This window comes from Rhodamnia argentea, chromosome 1 (genome assembly GCF_020921035.1).
Source record: "Rhodamnia argentea isolate NSW1041297 chromosome 1, ASM2092103v1, whole genome shotgun sequence".
NCBI lineage: Eukaryota > Viridiplantae > Streptophyta > Magnoliopsida > Myrtales > Myrtaceae > Rhodamnia > Rhodamnia argentea.
Window position 1 is genome coordinate 125,021 of NC_063150.1, and position 23,702 is coordinate 148,722.

Consider the following 23,702-nt stretch of genomic DNA (forward strand, 5'->3'; position numbering starts at 1 on the left):
ATTCTGGGATAAGATTACATTCGTCTCATCACTCCTCAATCAACTCAAAAAAAAAAAAAAAAAAAGAAAAGAAAGGAAAACTAGCGTCGAATGAGGCGTCCATTACAATATTTTACATTTTCTTTTTCACGCTCCTTCAGTAATCAAGCCTTGATTTTTGGAATATGTTTAAGGTAAAGTAAAATGGATTGGCCTTTTTCATTCTTGTTTTCAACGCTAAAAGGGAGGGAATTACATCGGATGGAAAAGCGAGGAGCATGACCATCATCGCACGAACGACAGGGAGAGAGAGAGAGAGAGAAAGAGGTGAAAAGAAAGCGAGGATGCTGAAGAATAAATGACAATTTGGTGGGTCAAGTCAAAGAGAAGGTTGATGACATGAGGGAATGAGAATAATCCGGTCAACGACCCATTGACATTTGCAAGCAGAAAGTCCCCTCACAAAGGGGCATTTCCGTCATTTTGGCCTTTTTTTTTTTTTTCCATTTTCAAATTTTAATTGTGCCGAACAAAACTCAATTTCCCCTATAAATACCCCCGCTCCATTGCTGCTTCAGCCGCACCACCAACACCAACGCAACACAACAAGAGCACCCACCCTTCAACTTCTCTCTCTCTCTCTCAAAAAGTCCAAGAAAATGGCCGGACTCTTCTTCAACGCTTGTCCGAATTATCGTGCGGTGGTGGTACTTGCCCTCAGCATCTTCATGTTGTTGTCCGGCTCACCATCACCTGCAACTGCAGATTCCGCTCAGTACGACGTGGTCTCTCTCGGCGCCAAAGCCGATGGCAAGACCGACTCCAGCAAGGCCTTCCTGAGCGCATGGGCGTCGGCGTGCGGGTCCACGAGCGCTGCCACCATGTACGTCCCACAGGGCCGGTTCTTGGTGCGGTCTGCCTCCTTCGACGGGCCATGCAAGAACTCGGCCATCACGGTGCGCATTGACGGCACGCTCGTCGCGCCTTCCGACTACAACGTGAACGGGGATTCGGGGTACTGGATCGTGCTCAGGCACGTGACAGGGGTCTCCGTGATTGGAGGGACCCTCGACGGGCAAGGCACAGGCCTCTGGGCTTGCAAGCTCTCCGGCAAGAGCTGCCCTAGCGGCGCTACGGTACGTGTACATATGCTGATGAGTGACGTGCACCCAATACCCAACCACAAGCAGACGCAGCAGTCTTCTTCATCTGCATTTTCCTATATTCGTCATCATAAACTGATTCGGACTTTTGGAGTCCATTTCGCCTTATTGACAGAAGTTACCATAACAAGATTTTTCTTCCTTTCGTTTGAAAAGTCGAGCACCTGCTACTTATTAAAGATTATAGCACATGGGGTTTGGTGTTTTAATTTTAATTTTTATGGAAGGCTAACTTTTTTTTAGCGCCCGTGCTTAGGCGAGTTCGACCAACTCTCCTACGTTACCAAAAAGAAAGAAAACAGAGTGCGAAAAAGAAAATAAGAAACAAAAAAAAAATATGACTTTCTTGTATTAATGTCATGCTGCTTTTAATCCCAGAGGTCAACCATCCACAGTCTTGTTTAAGAAACTCATATGGGACCATAGGCCTCCCTCTGTTCCCAAACCTGACCCATGTGATACCTGATCCCCCGAATTATGGGAAATCAACACCATAACTAATGACGACATTACCCATTTCTATAATGGAGAGTATTAAGTGTTTTTGTGTAACACGGTGGTTGATTAGTGCTTGGTCATTTTGGTGTATGTGGGTGCAGAGCTTGGAAATTAGCAACTCTCAAAACATATTAGTCAGCGAACTCAGCTCACTCAATAGCCAGATGTTCCATATGGTCATCAACGGTTGTCAGAATGTGAAGATGCAAGGCGTGATGGTGTCGGCCTCCGGGACCAGCCCCAACACCGACGGCATTCACATCAGTGCCTCCACCGGTGTCACCATCCTCAACTCCAAGATTGGGACAGGCGATGATTGTGTCTCCATTGGCCCCGGTAGCAACAATCTCTGGATCGAAAACGTCGCTTGTGGACCCGGACATGGCATCAGGTATTTGATTGGTTGTTTTACTATCATTCCCCCACATGGATATATATCACATGTCCTGCCAAATTTAGCATTGTTCATTAGTTGACTTGAAGGTTTATATTTCTCTATGGTGGGTTTCAGCATTGGGAGTCTGGGCAAGGATCAACAAGAGGACGGTGTCCAAAACGTGACGGTCAAGACGGTCACATTCACCGGCACGCAAAATGGAGTGAGGATCAAGTCGTGGGCCAGACCGAGCAACGGCTTTGCCAGGAACATTCTCTTCCAGCACGCCATCATGAACAATGTCCAAAACCCGATCATCATAGATCAGAATTACTGTCCCGACTCCGGTTGTTCTACTAAGGTAAAAACTCCATCCTTACCAAATTCCACGACTCAAGTGAAATTGACTAGCATTTCATAATAGAAAAAAAAAACATTATGGTGTACATTCGGATCTTCTTGTACTGATCAAGATCTTATTGTCTCTATTAATAATAGGATTCGGGTGTTAGAGTGAGCGATGTGACATATCAAGATATCCACGGGACATCGGCGACCGAGGTGGCCGTGAAGTTCGACTGCAGCTCGAAGTACCCGTGCACCGGAATAACGATGCAAGACGTGAAGCTGACTTACGGTGACCAAGTGGCCACAGCATCTTGTGCCAATGCTGGGGGCACAGCTTCTGGCACGGAACAGCCCTCCAGTTGCTTGTAGTTGTCCCCAAATTACCAAGCCCAAAAATAAAGGGGAAAAAAGGGATACCATCGCCAATCTTAATTAGGGTTAGTGAAGCCCAGAAGTGATTCGTCATTAATTGTGCGAGTCCTAGTATTCGACTTAGGACCAGAAGAAATTATCTAGTAGGAAAGATTGTCCAGTGTATTACACAAATCGGGTGCCTGAGCCTGCGGCGCGTCCTAGCGCACATTATGATGTGCTAGACTATTGGAGCCTGGCCTTGCATCTTATTTTCAGTTAATCCAATATTGGGAGCTTTCTCTTTGGGTCACACACGTCGAAATGAATTCTGCTTTTGCCCAAGTCCGATGCTTAATCATTTTCCATCAATCGTAATAGCTGGGTTATTAGATTTTCGTCGTAAGAATATTTCCTTTTTTTTCAAGAAATAGCTGTCGAATATCTAAATTCGATCCTATTAACGATGTAAGAAAGTAATGAAATTCGCACAACACAAGAATTTACGTAGTTCAGCATGGGAGATGTTCCGCCTACCTACGTCCACGGGGAGATGAGATCTGTTTCACTAATAACTTAGAAAAGTGTACTGCCACTCTTTCTCACACCCTCTCTCTCTATAGAGACTTGTTTCGCCCTAAATATATATAATGAAACCCTATATGTCACAAATTACAAAATTGCCCATATAGCCTAAAATATTTAACTTTCCCATATAAATCATTCTGTGATTGAACATAAAACGCCTTTGGCGGCCCGGGGGCGCTACCCTCGCGACCCCCGCCAGGGCGGCCCCCCCGGACCCCCGCCCGCTCATCGGGGAGCGGAACCCCCGTCTTTGTGCGATCATCGAGAGCCTTTCGGAACCGCCTCATAATCTCTTGGATAACAGAATATAAGACATCAACCTCAACAATAGCGACATTTACTGATTGCTCTTTATCGTATGTAATAAAGAACCCTCAAAGCCTTTCTGGATATATAAAAATGGACACTTACATTAATATCTAAGATAACAATAAATAATACTTGCAGTTTATTCATGGAATGTTAAAATTTTGACCGGAAAGTTGACGGAAAACTTTTTGCTCAGCACGTCAAACAATCATATACTAGGTTTCATAGGACAGTGACTTTTTTTGCCCACTCTTCGTATAAAAAGATTGCTTGTGCCACAAAAGCAGTGCCATGAGGAAAGCTTGTGTGGTTGTCATCGGACATTCTAAGACAAGACATAGTTTATAACATTATATGTAGCTGCTCTTAATGGATATCAAACTAAAAAGGTTTTCCACCAATTAGGAAAAAAAAAATTACTGAATAGTTTATCTTGAACGATCAAACTTTTTTCTGTCTTTTTTTTTCTTTTTCTTTTTTGGGTGTTGTACATGTTCTCTTCTGTTTTAGTATTACTACAAGACTGATATTTAGTATATTTTTAATTGATTTGACGCTGCCAACTTAGGGAAAATTTTAAAAAAGGCCCGAAGTGCCATCATGTGGATATTGTTTCAAATAAGGACCTGAAGTGCTCAAATTATTTCAAAGAAGGGCCTGAAATAAGGGTATTTTTGTCCTTTTACTTTTTAATTTTTTTTTCTATTTTTCATTTGGTCTGTTTTTTTCTTTTTGCCTTTTCTTTTTCTTTTTTCTCCCTTCTCTTCCCCACCCCTCCCCCTTCCTAGACCATATTAGGCCTCGGGGGAGGGCCGGCCGCCGCCCTTGTTGAGTCGGTATCGGGCTACCCTCACCCGGGCTAGCATCAAGCGTGGGCGGCCTTGCCGGCCCAAGCAAGGGCGAGGGCAGCACTCGCTTGAGGGTCGAGGGTAACCTTCGCGCAAGGAGAGCCCTCTTGTGGATGGTCGCAGACGCTCCGTGATTCTGTAACCTATGTGTTCCCGTTCAAATGACCTTTGTGAAGTTCGCAACAAGGAGCAGAAGAGGTCACGGGTCTTGTTCTGGGCATGGAAAACTTCATATGGAAGTGCTCCATGGTGGAGAGAGAGAGAGAGAGAGAGAGAGAGAGAGAGAGGGCGCAAGCCTTTGTTGAGAACTGAGGTCGTCCATGGAGATTAGTGAGACAAGAGATTGAGAGATTGAGTGATGCTTGGGCGGGTGAGGGTAACCATCGCCGACGTCGGCGAGGGTAGCTCGACACCGGAGATGGCCTAGGGAGGGGAGGGGAGGGGAGAAAAAAGGAAAAGAAAAAGAAAAGGCAAAAAGAAAAAAGGAAATGACAAAAAGAAAAACAGAAAAAAAAAAAAAAGTAAATGACGAAAGTGTCCTTTGACCAAGCCCTTTTTTGAAATAATTTGAGCACTTCGAGCTCTTATTTGAAACAAGTTCCACTCTAGGCTCTTATTTGAGAAAATAATGATACTATAGGCCCTTAATTGAAAATTTTCCGCCAACTTATCACCATTGCTGTCACCTTGAAGTGAGCTCGGGATAGTCATGGATCACCTCCTGGCTTCCCGACCTCAATTTGATGGCAATAATAGCGGCAATCGAGGCCGTGGGGTTAAGTACTTTCGGGCTGGCCGGGGGAAAAGGACATTAACAGTGTCATAATATTCATGTAGCACTTGCTTCGGTGCTATAATTTTTCAAATTATCACTTAAATTAGAAACATTGGCGACTTCTGCTATTTGAAAATTTGCATGTCATTGATTTAATATTAAATCACTTGACTTGGCTCGCTGGAGAAACGATAGTCACGACAAAAAGTTTAGAACGTTGTCGTCTGGTTCCGTTCTTGGCCCACTTCTTGGATTTGGGGATAAGTTAGGTTGCAATCGAAAAATTTGCACGAATTTACAATTACAATTTGCAATGAAGAGCAAGAGCAGGAGAAAGACGCACACCTTGTCCTCAAGGTCAAATTGCCCTTCTCTCTCTCTCTCTTCCTCTCTTCAACCTTATCGTCCACCTCCATGACATTGACTTGTCGTTCTTCCTCTCCGACTCTCAGTCTCAAACCCCATTTCACGAAGACTCATCTCCCATCACCGCTCTCTTTCCATCCCCTCTCCGATGTCTTGCACCAATATCGACAATAAGGACTCTCACTGAACCACTGTCAACATCCTTGGTGACCCCTCGACGAGTACTATCGGTAGGACGACCCTAAAAGCGAAAATCCTATACGACGCAAGACTCGAGCTTGCTCCAAAAGATGGCTCTAGCTTGTCACACAGAAGAAGTTAATCTGTGCCCGAAATGTGGTCTCCGGCATAATGCTTCCAACGAAGACACGCGCCTGTGCTTTGCTTGGGGAGAGAATTACTGAAAAAAAGATCTTAAACCTATTGCAATTATACTATTTTAGTTTCAAACATTTTTTTTTATCGGTTTAGTCCTAAATCTTTGGTAATTGTGCTAATTCAATCTATCCGGCCAATTTTGACGTTCCGGCGCTAATGTGGGCGTTGGCCGGCACCGGCCATCTTGCGACATAATATTTTTAATAATTTTTTGAAATTTTTTTATTTTTATTTTTATTTTCCTTTTCCTTTTCCTTTCTTCTTTTTTTTTTTCTTCCTTCATCTTCCTCTAGTCGGTTAGAGGCGACGGCGGTGACCGGCTGGAGAAAGAAGAGGGAAGGGAAAAAAAGGATTTAAAAAAATCAACCAAAAATTAAATATTACATCACCTAACGATCAGTGCCGACCGACATCCATGCCATAGCCGGCCTGCTAAAATTAGTTGGATGGATTGAATTGGCCAAATTGCAAAATGTTTAGGACTAAATTAGCAACAAAAAAAAAAAGTATAGAACTGAATTAATACAATTGCAATATGTTTAAGACTTTTTTGGTAATTCTCACTTTACTTGAGGGTTCTACTAGGACGACGCAAGCTGCAGGTTCCTCCATGGCGGTCATTTAGGGTTAATCATGCAACTTAGTTCTTGGTCAATTTTTTGCTTTACTTGGTCAAATAAGAGTTAACTATCTTGGAAAAAAGAAAGCATGTGGGATATGGATAAGACGTGTCTTAGGTTAAGTATAGGGTCAAAGTGGGGGTAAGGTTTGTATGCAAATACATGTTTTTTTAGCTACAAACCAAGAAATGTGCTTTACATAACTGAAGATCCATTCCATTCTTTGGCAGAGAATATTCAAATGGAACAGTCACGGGTCTCACCAAAGTCCTCATTGCCTTGCCGAAATCAAATGGTCAACACTTGCATCACATTGTATTATAGCCCATCGCATGCCTGGCTCCCTCTCTGCCTGAAACAAGGATCCCCTGAAACATGGCATCGTGCATTCACGGATCCCAAACTTCATAAAACCCGTAAAACCAGAACTCTCTTCCTCTCCCTCGGACTCAGAAGGACGACATTGGTAGCTGTTGTCCAGAGATGCACATGTTTCCCGCAAATAAATTGGACTTTGTTACAACAATTTCAATCGCATACGTAAGTAGGTGCTGCGAATGCGGAAACGTTGTTTTGGAAGTTTGTTAAGTTTGTACAGTATAATGGTTCAACATGATTTATTAGGTAGTGATCGAACAACTTTAAGTAACAACGCCTCCAACAGTTTTTTTTTGAGTCGTTAATGGGACCATAGTATTTATCAATGCGCGAACCAAATGTTTCTCCCCAGGATCTCGGCATGTGAGCTCACCAAAATTGGTGGAAGAGGAACTAAATTTTTATTGCATTTGCTAAATTATGAGGCTCATCATTCCCTCTGACCTTTCAGTTCAATGATTAGGACACAAATCATTGCATCCTGAACAAGACTTCGCTAAGAAAATGATTCCTCCTATCCATATGCTGCCTTTATGTTACGGTTAGGGTATTGCACTCCGCTTAGATTAAAGACAAGAATTAGAGAGAGTTAAGAAACACTAGAGAGACGGGTTTGTCACATGGGATTGTTACCGGTTGCGGCAATAATCCATGGCTCTCGTGTGCGTTCATGCACATGACCTGACCCTAATTTTTTCTGTTTGATTCAAGTGTGTAAAGACAATGAATCAATCGCTGAAGACGCCATGATCTTGGCACTCTCTTACGTTTCGACCAAGCTTTTATGAAGACTAGTTATCACATCTCCCATATCTCTGTTCAACCCCGGCAAGTTAATCAAATACATGAACTTGTTCATGGGTAGGTCCCCGTTGACTGCATTCCTAAGAAAAGTTATTCCTTTCGGCAAGATTCATTCCATTGCGGCTATCATGCCACCGTTTAATGATCGGGGCAAAAGTGGTGAATGGACCTGGAAGCAAGTTCATCCATGCCCATCGTGAGTATGACGAATTTTTATGGGTTCATTTAATGCATATATAACCTCCAAACTATACGTAGTGCTTGGCAAGAGCCAAGTGCTATTGAGGTATATGGCATTCTTTCTCCTGCAATCAAGTTTAACGCTTCATCGAAAATTGAAAATAGCAAAAATTTGAAAAAAAGGGGATAATCGATATTCTTGAATCTGAATTTGGGGGACCACAACTAATTGTTGCTATTGAAATGTCTCAATTTGCGCAACTAACTAAACCAGGTTAAACGAATACATGTACATATAAATGATGCTAGCTTGCCTTGTGGCTACATAAGCTGAGATGAGATCGCTTGTAAGAGAAGTCGACTTGGTATTTGGCCATGTGGAAGCATTAGAAAGTGAGAAAAGAAAGTCAATCTTCGTTCACGACCAGAACAAGAAGGAAAGGTCGTGCAAACCCCACTATAATATTCTTTGGAGTTGACATAACTGTGGTTGCTCCACATCCATCGTGGCATTGGACGAGAAATAAGCAGCTTATAACATGGCCTCTCAACCATACATAACAATAGAAACCTCGATTGGGCTTGCAAATTATTCAACTCCTTATCTAATAGGGATAATCACACTATTCAGATTCAAAATTCAAGGAATATGCGACAGGTAAGCGCTCGACATGTCATTATCCAACTTAGAATGAGCCAGAGATCTGTCCAGGTTGTATTCCAAGAACTTCAAGTGTTCCCATTTGCCCTCCATCAGATGTTGTTGGGCATCAATCTTGTCATTTGACAAAGCTTTGGTCAAGAGTCTCATTGCTTTTCCCCGACAGCCGTTGGGGTTCACTGCTTAATCTTTGGGATACTTGACTTCAGTAATTAGCTGCGGTTCCGGTGCTTCAATCGCCTTTAATTATGGCTAAGCATCTAGTTTTGGCATGAGTTTGAGCAAACAGATACACGTTGTTGTATAAGTATAGGGTAAAGTAGTATGCAGCAAAACCCCAAAGAATCAAGCGATACAAACGGCAAGTTTTAAAGGGTAATGAATGTATACAGCCAAAATTTCTTTTACCAACAACATCATGAAATCATATTAAAGAGAAAGGATTTTACTAGCCTGATAGTTTGACAATATTGTTATTATTTCTGACCACACGACCTCTCAATTAATGAGTGCTTTATGTAAAACATGTAATGATGGTGTGTTGATTTACAGGTGAGATTATATTATTCCTGACGGTATTGTCCGGGAAGTATTGTTCAAAGAGAAATTACCATTAAAAAAAATATTGGAGAGAAATTACGGAAGACTGGTTGATTAACACGGCGGATGGTGGGGGCCACGCTTTTTTTTTTATTTATGTGAGGGGGGTGGGGGGCGCCTAAGCCGACCCATATTTCCTCCGTTTTGTGCTCCACCAGTCACGTCGTTCCCCAAGTTCCTCCAAGGCCTTCTCATTTGCCCCCAACAGATCCTCTCTTTGCCCATTTCAATTTGTTGGATCTTTGTAACCTAACTATTACTAGTGTATTATTATTATTATTATTATTATATTTTTTTAATTTCGCTTCAGTTTGTTCGTCAAGACTCGAATGCATGACCAAGTTCATTGAATTGTGGTTCGGTGCCAAATCTCAACCAACTTAACCAACTCCTTTGAGAGTTGCAGAATAGAACAAGTTGTCTAGCAAACAAGGTGTAACAAATATTTGCCTTTTGGATTGGCACTAATTGCAGGGTGTCGATTTGCTTTCAATCTTGCGAAGATGATTCTATGGATTTGTTGCTAGATGGCATGGCGTAATGAGTCAATCACGACCATTTTATGATTATGTACTAAGCATATGAATCATTATCTAGACTTTTCATGCGTCATTAACATGTGTTAGGAAATGAATAGTAGAGAAGGGAAAGGCGAGTAGGGATGAATGGTCCCAAGTTCCGCACAAGTTTCATCTAAAACCTGAAATCTACTCGTCAAAACACGTTCTTTATTTTTTGGAATTTAGAACTTACCCCGCATATCCCGAAGCCCGAAATCCACCTTATCACATGTTCCAGGGTCGATTCTAGGATTTACTCATGTTCCATCTGTATTCTCAATTGAACAATTTCGGTGAATCACCACCTTTAATGGCCACCACTTGTTACTACAATCCGCTTGACCACAACTCATATTTAGATATACAAATACATACGAAATATTAACAAAGGAAAAGTCTTAGTCATAATATCGTCGGAAATAGAAGATCGGACTTGTAGTTTCGGATTATATACTCATCATCGGATGCCACGGAATAACGCAAGATCGAACGGTACATATACCAAGAAAAATACAAAAAACTTCTAGAAAATCCATATAATAAATGGTTGCTGTTTATTTTCCTACTTTTGTACCTTGAATTTTCCACCCCCGAACGGTGAACAAACCAATCTACTTCTTCCGGATCTTAGGACACTTGAAGCGGGACAAGCCCCTTTACTATACAAGGGTTCCAAACTTGAAAACTTTCTGTTTAGCTGGAGCTCGCTATCTACTAAACGAGCCTTCATTGCCCACATGTTATAGGTTCCACCTACCTGGATTTTGAAACATAACTGTTGAAATAGGTTCCCTAATTTTCGAAACTTGGAATCTACCATGCATATCTTGAAACATAAAATCGGACAGGCTTTCCTTCCGGTTCTAGGTTCTACATTGGAACGATGTTCAACCCTATAGGAGGGCATGACATCCCAAAAAACGAGCAGCCAAGAAAATGGCGGAATGTTTTGGTTTGGCGAGGCAATAAGTTAAGGGTTGTCAATTTCTTCATTTTCCTATGGATACATATTCAGTTGTTTTTTTTTTTTTTTTGGTCTATAACTACAAAACTATACAAAACATTGACATTCTCTTCCTTCAAAAGTAACCCACCATGGCCATGTGCCCTTTTGCATTCTCTATGTTTTACTATAAAGAACGTCATAAAACAAACAACACAACAACATTGCAATCCAAAGTCGTTCAACGTCTGTCCAAAATTCCGAATTGGAAGCCTTATAACGTGGGATAAGATTACATGCATTTCGACACCCCTCAATCAGCTCAATACTAGCGTTCATTTGATTCTTTTTCTTGGGTAGATGATGGATAGCTCATTGTTTCCTAATGGGGGCCAGACGTGACCTTGCTCCTTCCGTAATCAACCCTTAATTTTTGGAATATGGTTGAGTAAAAGGATTTGCCTTTTTATTCGGGATGGATTCTTCAGAATATACTACAGTTACTACTCTACTCAGCATCACCTCCATTATTTGTTTTGTTATAATTCGTAGTATTTTTTGTTTGTAGGCCATCGTAATCCGGTCGACGACCCTTTTACATTTGCAAGCAGAAAGTCCCCCGACAAAGGGGTATTTCGGTCATTTTGGCCTTTTTTCTTTTCTTTTTCAAATTTTAATTGTGCCATTCAAAACTTAATTTCCCCTATAAATACCCCCCACTCCATTGCTGCTTCAGCATCACCACCAACACCAACACCAACACCAACACCGACGCAACACAACAATAACCCCCACCCTTCCAACTTCTCTCTGTCTCTCTCTCACAAAAAGCCCAAGAAAATGGCCGGACTCTTCTTCAACGCTTGTCTGAACTGTCATGCAGTGGTGGTACTTGCCCTCAGCATCTTCATGTTGTTGTCCGGCTCACCATCACCTGCAACTGCAGCTTCAGTTCAGTACAACGTGGTCTCTCTCGGCGCCAAAGCCGATGGCAAGACCGACTCCAGCAAGGCCTTCCAGAGCGCATGGGCGTCCGCCTGCGGGTCCACGAGGGCTGCCACCGTGTACATCCCACAGGGCCGGTTCTTGGTGCGGTCCGCCTCCTTCGACGGGCCATGCAAGAACTCGGCCATCACAGTGCGCATCGACGGCACGCTCGTCGCGCCTTCCGACTACAACGTGAACGGGAATTCGGGGTACTGGATCGTGCTCAGGCATGTGACGGGGGTCTCCGTGATTGGAGGGACCCTCGACGGGCAAGGCACGGGCCTCTGGGCTTGCAAGCTCTCTGGCAAGAGCTGCCCTAGCGGCGCTACGGTACGTATACATGACGTTCATATATACTCACTACACAACCACAAACAAACGCACAATTCTTCTTCATCTACATCTTCATATGCGTCATCATAAACTGATTCGGACTTTTGGAGTCCATTTCGCCTTATTGACAGACGTTACCATAACAAGATTTTTCTTCCTTTCGTTTGAAAAGTCGAGCACTTGCTACTTACTAAAGATTATAGCACATGGAGTTTGGTATTTTCATTTTAATTTTTATGCAAGGCAAACATTTTTTTTTAGCGCCCATGCATTGGCGAGTTCGAACAACTCTCCTACTTTAACAAAAAGAAAGAAAACAGAGCGCGAAAAAGAAAATAAGAAACAAAAAAAAAAAAAGACTTTCTTGTATTAATGTTATGCTGTTTTTAATCCTAGAGGTCAACCATCCGCACTCTTGTTTAAGAAACTCAAATGGGACCACAGGTCACCCTCTGTTCCCAAACCCAAGCCATGTGATACCGGATGCACCGAATCATGGGAAATCAACACCATAATTAATGATGGGATTACCCATTTTTGTATAATGTATTTATGTGTTTAGTGTAACACGGTGGTTGATTATTGTTTGGTCATTTTGGTGCAGAACTTGGAAATCAGCAACTCCCAAAACATATTAGTGAGCGGACTCAGCTCTCTCAATAGCCAGATGTTCCATGTTGTCATCAACGGTTGCCAGAACGTGAAAATGCAAGGCGTGAAGGTGTCGGCCTCTGGGACCAGCCCCAACACTGATGGCATTCACATTGGTGCCTCCACCGGCGTCACCATCTTCAACTCCAAGATCGGGACAGGCGATGATTGTGTCTCCATTGGCCCTGGCAGTAACAATCTCTGGATCGAAAACGTCGTTTGTGGACCCGGACATGGCATCAGGTGCTTGATTGGTTGTTTTACCATCATTACCCCATATGGATATATATCACATATCTTGCCAAATTTAGCATTGATCATTTGTTGACTTGGAGATTAATTTTTCTGTGTGGTGGGTTTTCAGCATTGGGAGTCTGGGCAAGGATCAACAAGAGGACGGTGTCCAAAACGTGACGATTAAGACGGTCACGTTCACCGGCACGCAAAATGGAGTGAGGATCAAGTCGTGGGCTAGACCGAGCAACAGCTTCGCCAGGAACATTCTCTTCCAGCATGCCATCATGAATAATGTCCAAAACCCGATCATTATAGATCAAAATTACTGCCCCGACTCCGGTTGTCCTAATCAAGTAAAAACTCCATCCTTACCAAATTCCACGACTCAAGTGAAATTGACTAGCAGTTTAAAATATAAAAAAATATTAAGGTGTACATTCAGGTCTCCTTGTATTGATCAAGACTCATTTTCTCTATGAATAGGCTTCGGGTGTTAGAGTGAGCGACGTGATGTACCAAGACATCCATGGGACATCGGCGACCGAGGTGGCTGTGAGGTTCGACTGCAGCTCAAAGTACCCGTGCACCGGAATAAGGATGCAAGACGTGAAGCTGAGCTACCGGAACCAAGTGGCCACAGCATCTTGTGCCCATGCTGGTGGCACAGCTTCTGGCATGGAACAGCCCTCCAGTTGCTTGTAGTTGTCCCCAAGTTAGGGAAAAAGAAATTATATAGTAGGAAAGATTGTTTAGTGTATAACACAAATTGGGTGCTAGAGCCTGTGGCGTGTCCTAAGCTCACATTATTGTGGTCTGGACTAACGGAGCCTGGCCTTGCATCTTATTTTCATTTAGTCCACTAATGAAAGTTTCCTCTCTCTGTCTTGTTTTTTTCCGCGGCATATGTCACAGACGTTGAAATGAATTCGGCTTGCCAGAGCCCAATTCTTAACCATTTACGTCAACCATAATAGCTTGATCAACTTATTTTCATCATAAGAATATTTTCTTTGAGAAAGCAATAGTGACTTTTACTTTTGACTCTTTAAATATAATGATTATATGTAATTTGAAACGCCCAAAACCTCTCGGGATACATAAATGGTGAGACATAAATTAAAAATTATAATTGTATGTAATACTTTAATTATGAAATTTTCAAAACTTTGGCCGGAAAGTTAACAGATAACTTTTGCTTTCAAAAGATCAAAACAAACGTGTAGCGACTCTTGCAATTGTTTACTTGGTTTCAAAGTTTATCGTCAGAGGATAGCGACTCTTTACCCACTCTTCATACGCAAACATTGCTCGTGCTACACAATTAATGCCATTAGGAAATCTTGTATGGTTCATCGGACATTCTAAGACAAGACAGAAGTTTGTAACTTGATAATTAGCTGCTCTTTGTGGACATGCTACTAGAGAGTTTATCTACTAATTAGAAAAAAAAAATTCAAATACTAGATAGTTTATCGTGAACGCTCAAACCCTTTTTTTTTTTTTTGTGTGGGCTGTACATGTTCTCTTTCTATTTGTGTATAATTATAGGCAAAGTGTCGTTGGTGCCAGACTGTGATATTTAGTACTGTGGTCCTTTAGAGAAAGGACCCTTTATTTTTTGTTCTACTTACATTCATCTTACTCGATTTGATGCTGCCGACATGTTTGACTCTAGAGATGATGAAAATCGTTACATTTCAATTTTCTGTTATTGATACCCCATCCAAGCCAATTTGAAGTTTTTTAGGGAATGTCACAAATAGTTGCGTAAGTTATCCACCTCTGATCCTTTAGAGCAAATATGTTTTGACCTCTTTGCGTATATGGGGAAATTTGATTTGCTAAAGAAGCATCTTGAGCTCAAATAATTCGAAACAAGAGTTGATGACAGATAAAAAATCTCGTACTACTACTTTCATATTAAAATTTCTCGTAGTACGTGAGTAATTATGCTCTGCCAGACGCTAAAATGAGTGAATTCATAACGAGAAGAGAAAGGAGCATCAAGGGCCAGCCTGGGGAGGCATAAACGAACCGAGAGAGGGCTGGATGCTCACTGTTTGGATCGAGGGCGAGCTGAATAGTGAGTATTTAGCCCACTCCTGGGTCTATATGTATGTATGCGGACATGAATTAAGATTGACATGTGTAGGGGTGTGGTTCATTTTTCCCATTGACAGAAATGCATTGGGGTCCTACTTCGCCAGAGGACTTTTATAGTTTGAGCCTATATTTTAGTAGTAGTTTAGGCTTGGACCCATGAATAGCTACTGTTATATATATACTTTTTTTCGCTTGTAATTAAGTATTGTGATAGAGATATGGAGGGTTTTTAATTATGGTAAAATTCTCTGCTGGATGTAACCCTAGTTTAAAGGTGAACAAGGATAAATCGTGTGTCTCGATTTCTTTTTCTCGCTTCTACACTCTATTTCATTGTGGTTGTGTGCCAATCCTGAAAACGTGAATGAATGGATTGAACTAACTCGAGTAAACAAAAATTATGAACTAGCTACACTATTAAGCATTCGCGACCTAAAGTCAAGGTCACCATTGCAGTCACCTTGAAGTGAGCTCATAATAGCCGTGGAGGACCTCTTGGCTTCCCAACCTCATTGATGTTGGGGGCTCTCAACTATCCTGGATTGAGGAGGGAAGGGAGATGACACAAAGAAGAGAGGGACTTCGATGTGTCAATGTAGGAAGTGATAGTGACGAGGTCACTGGTAATAATAGCGGCAAGGGTGGACATTTGGGTTATAGATTTTGAGTGGAACAATGTTCATATTTAGAATGGGAGAGGAAGTAACGATAAAGTGTTTATGATTGCTCAGCCTTAATTAAGCTTGTATGCTATGTTTTTATAGGAGCGACTAATTACATAAGGGTATAAATAAAAACATAGTTACAGAAATACTCCATTATACATATAAAATACACATCAATACCCCCCTCAATCCGAAGTAGGTGTGGCAACCGAGAGATTGGATCTCCATAGTCCTTGTTCAATGGAAACATGTTGTACAAGGACAACTCTATAGCAGAATCTAGTGAGGAAACAAATGGAGGCCTAGAGAGATAGAATTGAGGGAGTTCCCAAAAATGTCATGGTTAGGAATCTCGCAGCTGTTGTTGTGGACTCTGATAAAAAGCTAAAATAAGATCCACATACACATGAACCCACTTTAAGAAGATCTTGTTGAACATTTAGACTTGTATGGACCTATTCTCCATCATTGTATTATTTACTTTTAATTGACATTGGCAAACTAGAAAAAAATTTCGAAAGTAGCGCGAGATGAAGATTATCTTAAGTGGGAGTTAACGATACAAGGTGAGTTGGATTCATTCTAGAAGAACCAAAAAAATGTGTTTTAACTCAATTACTAGAAGGGGATAAGGTATTGCAAAACAAATGTGTGTACATGATCAAAGAAGAACCCGATAGCAGCAAGAAGTACAAACAAAGCTTATTAGTGAAAGGTTTTCAATAAAAGAAAGGAATTAAATACACATAGATATTCTTTCAAGTGGTGAAGTTAAATACCATATGACTAATGTTTAATTATGTTGCTATCGAGAATTTAATTTGGAGCAGTGAGGTGTAAAGACTACATTCTGCCATGATGACTTAGAGGAGGGTATCTATATGGTATAACAAAAAGGTCTTCAAGTCTCTAGTAAAGAAAATCCTGTATGGATGCTAAAGAGAAGTTTGTATGAATTGAAACAAGGTCTTAGATAGCGGAACAAGGACTTTGATACTTTCATGAGCGGAAACGAGTATACTAGATGTGAAATAGATCATCGTTGTTGCTTTAACAAATATTATAACTGCTATGTTAGTTTGTTGTTATATGTGATGATATGCTTATTGTAGAATCAAACATGAGGGAGATCAACATACTGTAGCAAAAATTGTCGAAAGAGTTTAAGCCGTGATGAGGATCAAGGAGAAAAGTGAATTGAGAAGATGTTGTATAGATTTGGAGTCTAGAATGCAAAGCCCGGAAGTACTCATTTAGGAAGTCACTTCAAGCTCTCGAAAAGTAGTCGCCAAATACAAATGAGGAACGAGAGTACATGGCTAAGGTGTCTTATGCATCAGCTGTTGGTAGCTTCATATATGCTATGGTGTGTACTAGATCATTTATAGCTCATGCAGTGGGAGTAGTAAGCAGATATATGGCTAATATAGAAGTAAGGCATTCGGAGGTTACAAAATGGCTATTATGGGGAGAAGAACACTAGAAATGCCAAAAATTATGTACGGGGCTCACTTTAGTTGTAAAAGTTTTTGCTGGATCATTCAAGTGTCAAATGGAGAAAAAAAGATCACTTAAGTGTCTCCGGCGAGATATTCGAACCAAAATTAATACGCGGCATTTATAATTAAATGTTTAGTATGAAGTGGCCTTTAAAAAAAAAATTAAGACCACTTGGACTTCCAAACTTTAAAAACAATTTAAAAAATTAAGCATATATTTACAAATAAGCTAAAACTAAAATTTAAAATATAAATTTTATTTAAAATAAATTGAAAAAAAGCTTAAAAATTAACAAAAAATATAAATTTATTTTACAAAAGAGGGGGGGTTGGGGAAGGCGGGGGAGCAGGTGGGGAGGGGGTTGCCGAGGTCCAACAAACCCGGGCTGGTCATGCCTCAACCTCGTCGCCTGGTTCTCCATCCCCCTCCCCACCCGGTCTTCTTATTATTTTTTAGCTTTTTTTGTTCATAAGATTATTTTTCAATTTATTTTAAATAAAATTTCTAAGTTAAAATATTTTAGTTAATTTTTATTTTTTAAATAAAATTTGTATTAAAAATTGAATTTGAACCAAAATGACGTCAACTTAACCACGTCATTACCACATAGGAGAGAGAAAATACTAAAATACGCCAGAATTTTCGGTTAGTCCAAATGGATGGAGTTAACAAAAGAACTCAATTGCATCAATTTGACAAGTTTTAGAATTTAATTTTACTTTTGTGACAATTTTTAGGAACTCTATTGCACATGTTTTTTTTTTGTTGAATTTTCGGCTTTTTTTATTTTTTTTAAACTAATTAAGTTTATAATTTTTTATTTTTTAAAAATATTTTTTCAACTTTTAAATTTTTTCATTGTTGATTGGACCTACGACGAGCCACGTCAACTTCAAATATTAATAAAAAAAAGCCAAGTTGGATTTTCGGCTAAGTAAATCGGAGTTGGTACTAAAGTGATCGTTTTTCAAAAATTGGTATTGAAGTGATTTGGACGAAACTTTTGGCACTAAAGTGAGTACTGTACACAATTTTTGGCACTCCTAGTTTTATTCTCTTAGCTATTATGATATTTGAGAGGCACTTCAGGTATATCACTTCGTTTTATGGAAAACAGTGTTATTTTAGAGGGCTTTGTCGATGCAGATATTGGTGGTGACTTGGATAATAGGAAGAGCACCTCTGGTTGTGTTTTTACCTTAGGTTGTGCAGCAATCAGTTGATATCTAGACTTCCGAAGTGTGCGTTCCTCTTAATCACTGAAGGAAAGTATATTGATGTATTTGGAGCTGTCAAGGAGATGATTTGGTCCAAAAATTTTCTAAAGGAAATAGTTAAGGGGCATGATAAAAATATTATTTGACAATCAGAGTGTCATGTCTCATAAAGATACCCGATATTGCACTCAAGGTCTAAGCGCATTGAGTTGAGTATCATCATATTTGTTAGCTATTTGATAAAGGGACATTGTCACCGGAGAAGATTTTTGGTTTGAAAAATTTAGCAGATATGTTAATTAAGGTTGTCACATTTAAGAAACTAAAAGTATCCATTGCCTCGGTTGGCCTCAATGGGTAGCGATGAGGAGGCCGCCGCAATAGGATAATTTGGGTTACAAAGATGAATAAGGACTAGGGAAGACTATTGTGGTTTTGAAGATTAGCCTCCAAGTGAGATACTGATGCAGTTGTGGAGTCCGATAAAAAAAAGTAACATTGAAGCAGAGACGTTTTTTTTTTTTTACTTTAATAGTATGCATGTATAGAATATAAATGGCCTATGAATTTTAGTCCAATGTGCAATATGGTTTGTAAACTTTTAGTTTGTTCAATATGGACCTTGGATTTTTGGTTTATATTTAATATAGCTCTTGAATTATATGAAATGTTTAATGTTGTCTATGATATTGAATCAATGGAAGGATAACATTTAATATTTTCATATAATTCAAATTCTAAATTGAACATATACCAAAAGTTTAGAGATCTCATTGAACAAATTAAAAGTTCATGGGCAACGTTGGACATCGAGGTAAAGTTTGTTGACCACATTGCTTATTAAGCCAAAATTCAGGGGTCATTTTTGTCATTTTTCCTATTTTCTACCTTAATTTTCTTCAATGTTTTGTGCTCCTAACAAAGTGATCGGTCTGTCCAAAAAAAAGAAAGGGTTTTGCAAGCTATGATATTTAATTGATCACTTGAAAAGCTTTCCAAATATGACACTCTTAAGGTGATTTACCCATATATTCAAGTTGTTGGGCATAAAAAATTGGCAGGGTTATTTTAAAAAAGAAGGTGGCATTTGATTGTTATTTTGGCCAGATGTAATATGGTGTCTCGTTATGATGCCGCTGATGTAGATTGTGATGAATCTAGAATTAAGTTGGAGAGGAGTCATAGTCTAATCATCTGTAATACACATCTATAAAATCAACAAATTATTTGCACTAGAATTAAGTTAAACTTGCGTAGTACGAAATATATAGGAGCCATCACATAGCCACAAGAACAACAGTAATATTCACAAGAACAATAGTTAGTCCTATTCCCAAGAACGATAGTGTGGTTTCTTGATGCGAAAGAGAATCAGAATCCAAAGAGTTGCAGCAATAAAAAAAAATTATATTTCCATCTTTAGAATTTGGAAGCTTGAGAGAGAGAGAGAGAGAGAGAGAGATTATGTAACTTTGTGTAACATTTATACACAAAAGAACCCTACAGATGAGGTGATGGAAAATTTCCTTCAACCTGACTTGGAGAAAAATACAAATGGTCTTAAAAATAGAATAAATAAAGTGATAAATGTGGAAAACAATGTGAAGATGGTTATTTGGGTTGCTCTTGAAAACAAAATATTCTTAGGAGTATGACCGTAATTAAAACTTTTTTAATGAAAAGAAAACTGGCATAACAACCCAGTGGCATAATCCCGCACTTAAATTAAGTTTCTCGAGATAAGAATGTAATGAATCTGCAATACGAAGAACAAAATATGAAACCTGACCCTACCTAATTAAAGACCTATGGTGTGCAAATACATGTTCATTTACTTTTAGCTAAAAACTAAGAAATGTGCCTTACATAACTGAAGATCCATCGGATTCCTTTTGCATAGAATATGCAAATGGAACAGTCGCGTAAACTGGTCGCCACTTGCATTACGTTATAGCCCATCACATGCCCCCCTCCCTCCCTCCCTCCCTCTCTCTCTCTCTCTCTCTCTCTCTCTCTCTCTCTCTCTCTCTCTCTCTCTCTCACAACACAATCTGCCTGAAACAAGGAACCCCTTTCGACCAAAAAAAAGAAACAAGGAACCCCCGAAACATGGCATCGTGCATTCATGTTCCACGCTTCATAAAACCCGTAAAACCAGAACTCTCTTCCTCCTCTTCTTCTTCTTCGGACTCTGGTGACATTGTCAGTTGCTGTCCAAAGATGCACATGTTTTCCATAAATAAATTGGACTTCGTTACAACAATTTCAATCGCATAAGTAAGTAGGTGCTGCCAATGCAGCAACTTTTTAGTATGCACAGTAGAATGATCCCGCATAATTCGTTCGGTTGGGATCGAACAACTTCAACAAACAACGCCCAAAATCATTGTCGAATCTCACTTCTCCAACAGTTGTTTCAGTTATTAATGGACCATTGTATTTATCAATGTGCGGACCAAGGATTTTTCCCCAGGATCTCAGCTCATGAGCTCAGTAAAATTGGCGGGAGACGATCTAAATTTTTGTTGCATCCTGAACAAGACTTCGAAAAAGATGATTCCTCTTATCCCTAAACAGCCTTAATGTTAGGGTTAAGGTCATAGTACCGTACTACGGATAGATTAAAGACAAGAATTATAGAGAGACGGGTATCACATGGGATTGATGCCGGTTGCAGCAATAATCCATGGCTCTTATGTGTGCTCTTGCAGTTGACTAGACCCTAATTTTTTTTTTTCTATTTAGTTCTAGTGTGTAAAGACACAGAATCCATCCCTGAAGACGCCACAATCTTGCCACTCTGTTACATTTCAACCATTTTTATATGAAGATTAATAATCACATCTCCGAAATGTTTTTTCAACCCCAGCAAGTTAATCAAGTGCATGAACTTGTTCATTGGTAGATCCCCATTGATTGCATTCAAAGGGAAACCTTTTCCTTTCGGAAAGATTCATTCCATTTTGGCTATCATACCACCATTTAATTATTATTCCAAAAGCGGGGAATGGACCTCGAAGCAAGCTCATCAACGCTCATCGCCGGCAGCTCCTGTTTACGGGTTCACTTATGGCACACAAGTAGATGTGATCTTCAAACTATACATACATATCCAATCACAGCTCCTACAAGAGTCGAAATATTCTCTAGGTCATAATTTAAGTCCATGACTTCGTCAAAACTTAAAAAAGTAGAAAAATAAGTTAAATGGGTAACAAATATCTTATGACTATTAATTTTTTTTTTGTTGGGGGTACCGAACGTAACTGTTACGGTTAAAATGCCTCCATCCGTTTCAACTAACTAAATCAAATTAGGCAAAAATATATGTCTATAAAAATGATGCTAGCTTGCTTAATGGCTAAAATTATTGGCTGAGATGAGATGCCTTGAAGGAGAAGTCGACATTGGAATTCGGCCATGTGGAAGCTTGAGAGAGTCTACAGGAAGAAAAGGTCGTACCCCACCATAATATTCTCTGGAGTTGACAAACAGTGGTTGCTCCACATGGATTGTGGTATTAAACGAGAAACAAGCAGCTTATAACATGGCCCATCAGCTATACATATCTATTATCTATTTATGTACATATGATTGGGCAGATCCGTAGCTAGTTCGATTTGATAGGGCTTACAACTTATTAACACCTAGTCCTTATCTAATATTGATAATGACACTATTCAGATTTGAAATGCATGGAATCTGCGATAGGTAAGTGCTCCACATGCCATTATTCAAACTTAGAATGAGCCTGAGATCTGTCCTGGTTGTGTTTTAAGAACGTCAAGTGTTCCCATCTGCCCACACCAAATCTTGTTGGGCATCAATCATTGTCATTTGACAAAGCTTTGGTCAAGACTCTCATTGCTTTTCCACGATAGCCGTTGGGCTTCGCTGGTTAATCTTTGGGGTACTTGACTTCAGTAATCACTGACGGTTCCGGCTCTCTAAGCACACTTAACTGCGGGTAAGCATCGTCGCTTGGCATGAGCTTGAGCAAACTGATACATGTTGGTGTTACATGTATAATAGGGTAAAGTAGGATGCACTAAATGTCCAAAGAACGAAGTGATATAGACCATGATTTTCAGGGGTAATGAATGTACGAACGACGACAACACGCAATCAAAGATCGAATCTGAAATGTGATGAAGCAAGCGATGGTGTCATTATAAAGAGATATAACCAATCAAGGAAAACATTGAAAAGAAATTACGGAAGACTGAGGATGGCAGGGGCCACGCCATTTTGTTGGGACTGAGCCTAGCGATATTTCCTCCGTTTTATCCTCCACCCGTCACGTCGCTCCCCACGTTCCTCCAAGCCTTTCTCATTTTGCCTCAAGTCTACTTTCTTATTAATCTTCGGTTTCATTTCAGTTTGGTAGTGTACAGACCCGGAAAGTCAGCATAACAACTGACACCTTATTCCTTCCCTTTCACATCATACAGAGGCAAATGATGTCTTAACTTATTATTTCTTTTATTTTCTCCGATGTGGAATGCCTGTAACTCTCGAAGCTGGTTTTGCCCGAGCCGCTAACAATTCTCTCGCTTCATCGAGACTTTGGATGCATGACCAAACATTTTTAATAGAAGAACCGTCCATGTTTGTGTAACTGTATCTAAAAGCCCTTGCAAATCGATGGCCATTGTAGTTATTGGCGCAAAATGGAGATAAATTGTACATGTTCCAACTCAAAATACATAACAAAATGGCGATGATGAATCATGTTTCGATAAAAGAATGAGGAACGCGAAGAATAGGAGAGAAGGGACACCCGAGAATAAGAGCAGCCAGGAAAACGGCGGAATGTTTTTGTTTGCGGAGCCAATAAGTTAAGGGTCTTTAACTTGTTCTTTTCCCTTCGGACTTGTTTTTGTCTGCAACTCCAACTAATTGAACATTGACATTCTCTTCCTTCAAAAGCAACCCAACATGGCCATGTGGTCTTTTGCATTCTCTATGTTTTACTACAAAGAATGTAAAAAGAAAAACACAACATTTGCATTCTAAAGTCGTTCAACGTCTGTCCAAAATTCCAAGTTGTGAGCCTTAAAACGTGGAAAAAGATGACATACATTTCGTCACTCCTCAATCAACTCAAAAACTAGCGTCGAATGAGGAGTATATTGGGTCGTTTTTTTCTCTTGGGTAGATCATGGATAGCAGGCCAAAAGTAACCTTGCTCCTTCCGTAATCAAGCCTTAATTCTTGGAATATAGTTCATCAAGTAAATGGATTGGCCCTTTCCTTTTTTTTGTTCCCCCTTGAAGGTAGTGAA

The 23,702-nt window shown here is 40.1% G+C and overlaps 2 protein-coding genes across 3 annotated transcripts; both read left to right on the forward strand.

Annotated features, from left to right (window-relative positions):
* The first annotated feature begins 555 nt into the window (after positions 1 to 555).
* On the forward strand, positions 556 to 13,810 carry LOC115745279 (polygalacturonase-like). Of its 2 annotated transcripts, none has more exons than XM_048271365.1 (5): positions 556 to 628; positions 11,556 to 12,042; positions 12,650 to 12,939; positions 13,061 to 13,286; positions 13,417 to 13,810. In XM_048271365.1, the coding sequence occupies exons 2-5, from the start codon at positions 11,566 to 11,568 to the stop codon at positions 13,633 to 13,635; spliced, it is 1,212 nt and encodes a 403-aa protein (XP_048127322.1). In that variant the 5' UTR covers positions 556 to 628; positions 11,556 to 11,565; the 3' UTR covers positions 13,636 to 13,810. The 2 variants fall into 2 exon arrangements, with proteins under 2 accessions (XP_048127322.1, XP_030536600.2); XM_030680740.2 differs by having other exon boundaries at positions 564 to 662; positions 11,599 to 12,042.
* Positions 639 to 2,747, forward strand: LOC115745278 (polygalacturonase-like). The gene is made up of 4 exons (XM_030680739.2): positions 639 to 1,115; positions 1,742 to 2,031; positions 2,152 to 2,377; positions 2,515 to 2,747. Exons 1-4 carry the CDS (start codon positions 639 to 641, stop codon positions 2,731 to 2,733), a joined length of 1,212 nt encoding a protein of 403 aa, XP_030536599.1. The 3' UTR covers positions 2,734 to 2,747.
* Positions 13,811 to 23,702: the final 9,892 nt, after the last annotated feature.